General features: G+C 44.9%; 1 protein-coding gene across 1 annotated transcript; it reads left to right on the top strand.

The window, feature by feature from the left end:
- Positions 1-9,145: 9,145 nt before the first annotated feature.
- On the top strand, positions 9,146-10,703 carry LOC127780738 (uncharacterized). Its single transcript, XM_052307692.1, has 2 exons — positions 9,146-9,926; positions 10,095-10,703. Exons 1-2 carry the CDS (start codon positions 9,341-9,343, stop codon positions 10,121-10,123), a joined length of 615 nt encoding a protein of 204 aa, XP_052163652.1. The 5' UTR covers positions 9,146-9,340; the 3' UTR covers positions 10,124-10,703.
- The last annotated feature ends 348 nt before the right edge of the window (positions 10,704-11,051 follow it).

Genomic DNA, 11,051 nt, shown 5'->3' with positions numbered 1-11,051 from the left:
TAAGTTAGAAGATATTGTTTCAAAATACTAAACGGTTTCATAAAAAACTTTCTATAGAGAAGTTGTTTTAAAATATCAAATATATATATTTATTATGTGTTAATTAGGTTTTACTTAGAAAAATATGTGCGTTGCAACAGGCGAATGATATCTTAATATTATACGGTTTAAATAAGATGAAATTTACTGTGGAAATTCACTTGGATTTTTTTTTTAGAAAATCATGAGCTTCAATTAGAAGTCCGACTTTCATCTCAAGTTAGCATGCAAGGTTTTTTTAAAGAAACTTCTTATGCGACTTCTTTTGTATTTTCAAAAGCAAACAAACTTAAAATCCGACTCATACATGGATTTCTATTTCCAAAAGCGATAGAACTTAAAAACCGACTCAAATATGGATGATGTACAAAAATACCAGCAAAAACATCTTCAATTTTTATAATAGTATAGATTTATTACAAAGTTGACAAATATATTCATCCATATTTGATATTTTAAAACAACTTCTACATAGAAAGTTTCCGCATGAAATGCACCGTTTAATAGTTTGAAAAGCGTACTATGAAAATCGAGTTAAAAACTAAGTCTTTTTGACTGGGAATATTGTCAGGGCTTTGCCCAGCAGTTTAAATTTTTTAGAAAAATAAAATATTTACAAAGTTACAGATAATGCACAAAAGAGAAGAAAAGGCAACAAAGCTATAAAGTGTGCAACCAATTAGAAACATATTGTTTCAGGGAATCCTTCATTCTGTGCACAGATGCAGAAGAGTTTCTTTCACAAAAAGGGATTTCCAGGATTGAAATGAAGGTTAATATTTTGAAAGATAAGTCCATTGCTATGCTTCTAAATGTGCCATGACGCCATAAAGAAAATCTCAAGAAAACCTCTTTGACTAAACCTGAGCCTTGCCAGGACAACCATCTGAAAAAAATTTCAGGTTTTGGTTCCAATGAATTCCCAAATAATGCCAACATCTAGCACTAAAAGCGCAAGTGAAAAAAGGATGAAGTCTTGTTTCCCTCTAATCAACATTAATAAGAAAAGAACATGAAACGGAGTGTTTTTGAGAAAAATAATGTAACTAGAAATTTTTAAGAAAACTTCTTTTAGAAAAACACAACCATGTCCCTATTAACATATTCGAAATACTGGTCCGGTATATTTTAAGATTGATCACATGTGTCTTGCTATCGAGGAGTATGTCGCTTATCACTAAAAGAATAATTAGCTGTAAATGTGGGTGGTACCCATATCAAGTTTGAGTTGGTTTCACGTAAAAAAAAAGGTCTGGACTTGGTTTCATCCCAAGTAATAACCTAACCAATTGACATATGCTCATTTCGCTTTTAAGAAAATATTTTAAATCTTATTTTTGGAATTGTAATGGTAACGGATGCTTTATTGGTCATGTGCTATTATCTGGTTAATATTGCCGATGAGTCATTGGCTGATCGGCCGAACCGCCCAGTCCAACGGGACAGGCTGCGACGACAGAAATAAATAAAAAGAAAAAGAAAAGATTAGGACTGTAGCAGCCAAAGAAACGTGAGGACAGGGGCAATTTATGCGGGTTTGTTTGCAGGCTGATTAATGATAGTTATTTATGTCAAACAAATTGACGAAGTTAGGCTGGTCACCAATTGATATATACTAGTACTTGTGATTGCGCCCTGACACGACACGACGAATAGTATGGGAGCCAGGGTAGCTGTTTAATTAGCTGTCCGCCTATGCAAAATTCATTTTTAGATAATATCTACAAAATTCATGAATTTGCCAGGACAGTTGACGTGGCCTGGGGGCTTGATTGTAAATTTGTGATGAGTAGGGCCGTAGGGGAACTAATCGTGACCCATGAGGACAACCAAAGCCAGAACAAGGGTTGGTCGGGGATTAAGCCAGGTTTAAAAATTTGACCGGAAACGCAGGTCTTTCAGTTTAAAAAAGGAGAGGTCTCGAAGAAATGTTTAAAATGCTCAGCAAGAGCTTGGGTCTTGGTCAGAGGTTGAGAGCCAGAGAGAGCCTGCCTCAGTTCAACCAGACCGGGTTGGCCTACCCCGCGCTTATTATGGCCATGTTGCCGAAGCGCGTATTTTCTGCTCTGTTCCTTAGCCGCGTCGCCTTTCGATCTTCGTCTGCTGATAACGTCTCAACTACCAGCCGCAGCGGCACAGCACAACTGCAGGTCAGTTGGACGTCCGTCATCGACCCGTGCAGCGCACGTACCTGCGACTAAAATTTCTGGTGTGCTGAAGGCTAACCTACGCGAAGGGAAGCAGGAAAGAACGGAAAAAAAATTGGTGGAGACCGGATGTAACCGGCCTCTTCTACAGCCCCGCTTCGGATGGATGCCACGTGGATGACATAGGGATCAAACGGTTAGCTCGGTCCGGCTCCCGCGTTGCGTGATGAGGACACACGCGGCTTGGCTCCACGAGCAGCCGTGTCTTTCAAGCTCTCCGTCGGCTCAATTCGACGAACATCATATCGCATCTCCTTTTGCCTGGTGAGCAGCGACCCGCGTCTTCCTCCGGCACTGCAGGGGTCGTCCTTTTCCTCCTCCGGCGCCGCAGACGTCCCTGAGACTGACATATATGGGACTATGGGAGCACCATGGCCGATGTGCCGTGCTCCACCACCGACATCGCTTCTGATGTGCTCTTCGTGCTTGTGTTTTTTTTGGAGATCCTGTTTGGTTGGAGGGAGTTTTTAGGAGGGATTGGGAGTTTAGAGGGATGAGACTATTAACTGTTTTGTTTGGTTGGGAGATGAGAATTTTGGTGGGATAGGGATGGGGAATTGAGGAATGAACTCCCTCCTTTTCAATATCTGGGTAGGGGCAGGTAATTGGGAGGGAATTCCTCCTTTACTTCGCCTAAACAAATCTCAGCCATACGTTTTCATTAATGACCTAATCTCTAACTAAACTCCCTCTCAATTTCCACCACCTCTACCAAACAAGAGACTGGCATGAAAAATCAAATTCCCATCTTAATCTCACTATCAATTCTCTCGTGTAAACTCCCAATCCCCTTCTCTCAAGTTGCCAAACAAGCCAGGCTAGAGCTTGAACCGTTTAGAGTCGAGGGTCAGGTGCTGTCGCCGGCCGCTTCTCCATGGCATGAGAAGAAAATTAACATGCAAAATTGAAGTGCCGTAGGATTAGGAACCAGAAAACAATATACAATATTCATATCAGGGAGAAGAACTGGAGGCAGGGTCATCGTCGATCGAAGCCGTAATCGATGAAGTATTGCGTTTCGTCCGTGGCGGCCGCCAGAAATTGGAAGACGGGTACAGTCGCAGCCAGCATCCAAACGCGCCGCGGGATCAATTGCTTGGCGCTGCGGCTCGCCGGCGGCGGCCGCCTGGAACGGGAACAGAAAGACGGTCGTCGATGTAGCCGATATCCAGGCGAGGAGACGCGATCTGCGTTGAATCGAGCCGTCGGCGAGGCTGAAAGCCGCGTCTGAGCCTGGAGCCAAGCCATTTGCATCCTCGTCACGCAGCGCCGGGAGCCGGGCCGAGCTAACCGTTCAATCCCTAGGTCATCCACGTGGCATCCATCCGGAGCGGGCTGCAGGTGAGGCCGATTACACCCGGTCTCCACCAAATTTTTTTTCGAAAGAACTCGATCGTCAGCTTGTCTACTCCCATGTGAATCTCTATCCCTATTGGTCCACCTACTAATCCACTCAGCTCTTCATCTCTCAGCGGTGTGTGACGCAATAATCAATTAAGTAAATTACGTTTAGCGTCACCTTTTATTACCAAACTTTATTTTGGATCACATGTTAACCCATCTTAATTTTCACTTTGGACTAGCTTATTTTGTCTTTGTTTTACTCCATTTTGGACTATCTAAAATCTTTTCTCAAGCATATAACGACTTTGCATATTGGCTCCTGTAAACCAACAATCTTACCGACATACACCTAGTATATTTTTACAAGATTAGAGGGTAGTTGCACTTAGAGATGTGACTTCTATGTAGGATGTTTTTTGCAAGATTAGAGGATAGACTATTCTAGTATTCTTTCCATATTTAGAGGGTAGATACAGCTACACGTACATTACTCTTTACAAGATTAGAGATAGATGTAGCTAGAGAAATGATTTGAAGTGATCCAATGTACAACGAAGTAATCTTACCTAGTTCGAAGTAAAAATATTAACTGGAGGATAGTAAAAACAACAAAATTTTGGTAAAAAGGTGGGCCAAAGTTTAACTAACTTTAATCAGTTTCCACCAAATGTTGTCCCTTTGGACATTGACAACACAACATAACTTTATCTAGTGCTCTCGACCACCATATAGACTCAAGCACTAAGGGCAAACCCCCTATGTTCCGAGCCACCTAAACCATGGCTTGAGGCCTAGTGGTTAAAACTCGTTTTATTTTACCTGGAACATATGTAAATTCACCATGTATTTTATAGATGGCCAAAAACATTGTGTGATCAGTCTAAATGTTTTTATAGCTAAATGTTGGATTCGTCCTTGCAAGCACTATTGATACATTGGTTCTACAACACTAAGGTGTTTTAGATTATAACATGAAATTTTACAATTAAGCCCATGCTTTTATTTTTTTACTCAAAACTTCAAACAATTAATAAGCATTATCCGACCATCAAATATCAGTCACCCATCCACAATTTCTTCTCTTTCTCTTATTCTTTTTTGTATCCTATCTCCCCATGCGAGTAATGACAAGGCGTGACCCTCAAGAGCGGTGCAGATCAGGGCAGCATGGAGAAAATCTGATCGACTAGGCGCTCCGCTCTTCAGCGGCAGCGGGCCAATGAACTTTTCAACGATGGCACAAATCAGGGTGACGGAACATCCATGATGGTAGGCCCCTCTTCTCCCTCCCCTAGTTATCACAGCCTTCCTCTCACCCTTTTCTCCCTTGTCGCCCCACACGTTTACCCTGATGAGCCATCACGTGCCTAAGGATCCTACTTGGTGAGCCGAAACCACTTGCCACGCATGAGAATTGTGCATGCCCTTATGATTTTGAAAATGAATCTCTTTTCTTTCCATTTTTCCAAATATCTTCTTTGCGATTTTTGGTGTTGGTATGATCGACTTATGAACCCATCACATGAATACATCAACATGGTGTTCATCCCCATGGTGTCTTGGCTTTTCCCTTAACATAATTTCGTTCGTCACCATTCATCAAGGTTGACTTTAAGCTTACTACATATTAATAGACCAAATAACCATATTGGGGGTGGGAATAGATTTGATGTGACCTAACTTGTGTTAAGGCTGAGTTTGAGGAGAAGGGGATTGGGAAGATACGCAAAACGAGGTGAGCTATTAGCATATAATTAATTGAGTATTAACTATTTTAAATTTTAAAAATGGATTAATATGATTTTTTTCAAGCAACTTTTCTATAAAATTTTTTTAAAAAAACACACCGTTTAGTAGTTTGGGAAGCATGAGCGCAAAAAAACGAAACAAACAAACTCCTATTGTCATGCTGCCGAATGCAGCCTAGTCGACACAAGCACATATGTATGTGACTACACTTTGTAACTTCAAAACTATTTTTTTTGAACAACTCGCACGAGATGGTGCGAAGTTCTATTGATAGAGCAGAAAAAAATTACAAGATTACAACCCTGAAAGGTCGTAACCAGGAAAAAGGAAAAAAAATAGTACCACCCACACCGACAGCGCCAACACATAGGTCCGGGAGAAGGCTAGCACCGGACCGGCCGCCGCCGCTAAGCGTGACTGACCGCCGCTAGGCCAACAAAGGAACACAGACGAGAATGCCAAAAGACGCCCTTACAACCAACACAAAGCCCAACTCTATCTAGTGTGTGCTTGCACCAGTCGTTCGAGTGGTTTCGACAAGGGATGCCTAAACGACGTCTCCAAGGAGAGAAGCGACGGAAAACCGCCGCCGCCGTCTGTCAGGGACTCAAAAGAGCCAAGACTGGGTTTTCGCCCGGCAAACACCCTTGAGGGATGAGACGACACGACAACGCCCTTTGGAGGGGGAACATTGTTGTCGGTCCGGCCAGGCCGGGCTGGGTTTTCACCCGCCGCTCATCACCTGCAAGTTCACGGCTGACGCACCGATGCTCTACCACCGCTCAACCTCTACTGACATGTGGAACCACTGCACCGGCGCCCCCGCCAGCCAGCATTTGTGCGCCGAAGACCACGCCACACCCCCCGGCCGCTCCTACTCACACCGTGGTCGCCTCCTTTACCGCCGGCCGCGCCTCATCGCGCCGTGCCGGCCTCCTCCACCACCAGACGCGCCTCTCGCGCTAGTCCAGTCTCCCGTCATCGACCGCGCCTCTCGCTCACATATAAGAATGATGTCAATTTTCTCATCACAATTCAACCATACAAATATGTTCTCGAAATTCAACGGGTGATGGACCGGTAGCTATAGCAGTTTATGACAACGACCAATATTTATATATATGCTTCGCTTTTCTCCTTGTAGTAGTACCTTCAACGCAATTCTATGCATACCTTGGGTGTGTTTAGTTCACGCTAAAATTGGAAGTTTGGTTGAAATTGGAACGATGTGACGGAAAAGTTGGAAGTTTGTGTGTGTAGGAAAGTTTTGATGTGATGGAAAAGTTGGAAGTTTGAAGAAAAAGTTTGGAACTAAACTCGGCTCTTCTCTTTTGTTTTAGGATAAGATTTGATAAAGTTCTGATCATTGATAACTTTTATTTTGTTTTTAAACTAAACATTTGAGAAGTTATCAATAATCAGAATTTTAAAATTCTGATAAGTCTTATCCTAAATATGACTGGATGGAGCAATTTTTTTAGTCCTTTTGAAACTGCTACATTTATTGCAATACATGAGCATTTTGCTAGTAAAAATGCGTAAATTACAAATGACGAAAAAAAAAGTGACCTGCCGGAAGTGACAACAGAAAGGGATGTTGGCTACACGGTCGCGATCCCATAGTACAGTTTACTTGGCTGGCAGTATCGCAGTCCGTTCGTCAACCGGTGAATGGCAGCGACACGCTAGGCAAGTCACTGCTCTGCTTGATCAGGCTCGCTCCCTCTTTTGGGTTGGCCACGGTAGCGCGTACGCGGCGCCCAAGCTGTCGGGGTCTCTCAGGTGAGCCAAGCCGCCGGCGATTCTACGGATGCCGCCGTCACGGTGCGGTGTGTGTGTGTGACGCGACCCGCGCCGGCGGGCGCCCCCCAAAACTGAAAGGCCGGAAACGAGGTGAGGGAAGAGCCTCATGCTACGTTCCCTCTGACGATCGCTAACATGTGACCGAGCCACGTCTTTTTACCTTCACGTTAATTCGTTAAAGAATCTCAATCCACGGGGTGCTGTTGGTGGGCTTCACGGCATCGGGGTACTGGGTTGATTTCTGTGAGATGGTTATACAGCGCAGTAAGTCTACTTCTAGTCCCTCAATATATGTCCAATCTTATTCATATCCTTGAATCATGGTACCGGATATGTAGACACTTAAAATATTAAAACAGGTATAACTTGCCTCCCTCGGCATTTTTGGAAGGTGGTCGCCGATACAACGCTTTGAATTGTCCAGCCCGTTGAGTCATCCTGTAGGATCCACCCGCCAGTGACCCACTGACCATGCTCTTCCTTCCTTTACCCCTCCTAGGTCTGGACGATAGGGCATCCATCCATTGCATGCTGCAAGTGAGGTGGCGGCGAGTTCTTTCAGTCCACCTACTTTGCTTGCTCTTGCTCGGTTTCCCCTTTCCTTTGAAGATTTGTGCTCTTCTAGTCTTCCCTGATGGAGGGCGTCGTCCTCATCGTAGCGGCGAAGTGAAGGCTGCAGCGGCCAGCGCTGTCCCTGCTTGCTATCACCGGCCATCATCTGGCTACTGTCACCACACATGTAAGGAGCATCGCCGGGCGGCCTAGCCAAGGCCCCGGAAGCAATACCAACTGACAATGGAGGTCGGCGACAGGACGACAGCGATGCCCGCAATTCTTTGCAATTTTGTGCCATCGTCCATGTCACGCCACACAATTCGTGCAAGTCCCACAAAAATTGAGAAGAACAAAAAAAGTATCCCAATTCGAGCCATCGATCATCTCGTTTGCACACGTGCGTCAACCGCGTCAGGAGATGGAAAGGCGTCGGCGACGCTGGAAGAGCACCTTGGCATCGGCGATGGCCTTGGTGCACGAGCTACTGGACGCCCGGCTCGACTGCGAGATGCGTCCGGAACAGTGAGTTGAGGGTGCGGGGGAAGCTCCGGAGGAGGCGGTTCACCGGGCTGACGCGCACCAGCTCACGCTTCATGCTCACGTGGTCCTTCACCAAGTCGGTGAGCCGTATCCGCATCCGCACCACCTCCAACTTCACCTCCGAGTTCTCCCACCACACCAACGTATAGTTGTCCTGCGGCAACATCGCGTCGCTTCCTATCCCGTTCCACGACCACATCCCACCGCCTCCGGAGGCGAAATTGCTTGAAGTAGAGCACATGTGCGGCCATCTGCATGGGCAGCCGCTCGTTCCGTACCGCGTGCAAATCCCGTGCCGTTGCCCTGATGACGGGTCGGCCCCACAAGATTACTTGGCGGGTTGGACCATGTCAAAGTGCCACGCCAGCGAAACTGCGTTCTAAAACAGTTAAGGGAGACAAATTACACCGGTTTTAATAGTTTAGAAGCTAAGGTATCCGGTATTACGGTTCAGTGATAGGAATCAAATTAGAGTCAAAGTGAACTTGCATAGCAATGTGTGGGCTGCTAGGCAGATCGGGCACAGATAGAACACTGCCCAAGAAATGTTCTAACGAATTTCAGGCAACACGTGCGAAACAAACCATGATTCTAAGTAGCTTATGAAAGTATGGCTTGTCTTCTAAAAGTACAGTTTCTCTAAAAACTTCCTACATCAGCATCCATTAGATAAAACTTTTTCCAAATTACTTGTTAGGGAATGTATCCTATGCACACAAGTTCTTATCTATAATCTATCCAACCATCCAGTTAGAACACACCCTAATAATCCGTAGTACTCGAGAGTTTGAGACTATGAGGTACTACTGAGTTTGTCGGTTCAGAGATTCTGGTACCCCAAGGCTTAATCTTCTGGCGTAACAATGTGAAGGATAAACAAGTGGGTGATTTTGTGATGCATTCTGTATTCAGAAGAGACCATGCCAAGTGCCAAGAACGTGAAGCTACCAACTAAGTCCCAGGAATGTTCCGTCACAACAAGTGAGTATAAAAGTCACTTCGGTTAAGATCAAGCATGGCGACCAAGAGCATGATCCCGAAGCCAAGAGAGTAGAACGGGATTAAATTCACCTTTTACGGTCTCGCACAATGCAGAGAAGATCATGGCGCGGCACACGTGGGTCATCTCCTTGCTCCTCACCTCCGCCGTGGCTGGTGCGTCGCGGCAGCCGCCCGCGACCGCAAGCCAAGGACCGACATGGACCGGCCTTGCCGGAGAGCAAGAAATGGAAGGAGCAGCCACCGCTTCATCCGCAGCGCCGGTGGCTTCGCTGTTCCCCGGCCTCCCGCCATTGCCGCCGCTGCCAGCGCTCCCCGCTCTGCCGCCGCTTCCACCGCTGCCCGCCTTACCGCCGCTGCCACCGTTGCCGCCATTGCCGCCGCTCCCTTCACCCGGGACGACGACGACGCGGCCGCGGCCACCATCGCCACCGCCGACGGAGTGCCTGACGTCGCTCGTGGAGCTGCTGCCGTGCGTCGGCTACCTCACCAACGACGCCACCGCGCCGCCGGGCGCCTGCTGCGACGGATTCAGGTCGCTCGTTGGCAGCGCGCTCATCTGCCTCTGCCACGGCATCAATGGCGACATGAGCAGGATGATCTCCAGGCCCATCGATCCGGTCCGCATGGTGCTCCTTCCCGCCATGTGCAGCACCATGCTGCCGCCGCAGTCGCTTTTCATATGCTACAGTAAGCCAACGCTTTTAATTATATGTTTTTTTTTATTTTGCCAAAAATGATTTTGAAGTCACAAGTGATTTGATGTTATAAAAGACATAGATCACAAGTCATAAAATTATAACTTTTATGGATTTATAATGTTATAAAAGACATTGACTTGTGATTTGATTTTCGCAGCGGAAACAGTGCCACCATTGGTGCCATAGTTCTACGGTGCATATGCTACTGTCTTCAGTAACGCGTTCGGCGTTCGGCCATACCGTGCAAATTACTTTACAATTCTTGTCTTCTGAACATTCGATTTCGAAATTTTGTTTTTCAGACTCAGACCGATCGATGTAAAAGCAGATGGGATATAAAGTTTCATCAAGATTAACTGCTGATTTTCTTAAAAAAAAGAAAGAATTAAATTGTTGATTACTTCCTTTGTCTCAAATATAAGCATTTTTTAAGGTAGTCACAGATATTAAAAAAACTAGTTGATACCTCGCACGTTGCTGCGGGACATATAGATATATAACTTTGAAGAATTATGGCTCCAGCAAAGGTTTTAATATTTTGCAATTCAAGATATGAGCTTTCTTAACGAAACAGGCCTAGCTGCAGGCCTTAGCAAGCATGCAGATGAAGTTAATTACTTTGACAAAAACGAACTGCACCAGAAAAGTCTGAACAGAAACTTGCAAATGTAAGCTACCAGGGGCCAGGCAAAGTACCGATTGTAGCTAACATATTGCATTTAACCCAAAAGATTAGTACAGTTTGTTGACAAAAGGAAATGAAATTCTATAAGAGCATTTGAATTGTCGTGTCTCATTAATTACCTGGCATATAAATCATCACGTTTACTCATAATCACTAGCCAATTAAGTCGTACATTCGTACGACTATGACTTGCACTTTTATATGTAACGGTAACGGTAAGTATCATTCATGGGAGTACCAAAAAATATCGTAAATTTTTTAGTCAAAAACTTTGATATGTAACTATAGTATACTATAATTACATTGTAAGTACACTGTAATTATATTAGTAACTACGATATAACTTATATAAAACTTGTATTTAACTATGATTTGGTTAGACGTGACATATGTGAAAATTTAGTTGTAACAATATTTTTTCTTCATACA

Source organism: Oryza glaberrima, chromosome 7 (genome assembly GCF_000147395.1).
Source record: "Oryza glaberrima chromosome 7, OglaRS2, whole genome shotgun sequence".
Taxonomy (NCBI): Eukaryota; Viridiplantae; Streptophyta; class Magnoliopsida; order Poales; family Poaceae; genus Oryza; species Oryza glaberrima.
The sequence above is the reverse complement of the archived record's forward strand: the minus strand, read 5'-3'. Positions and strand labels throughout refer to the sequence as shown.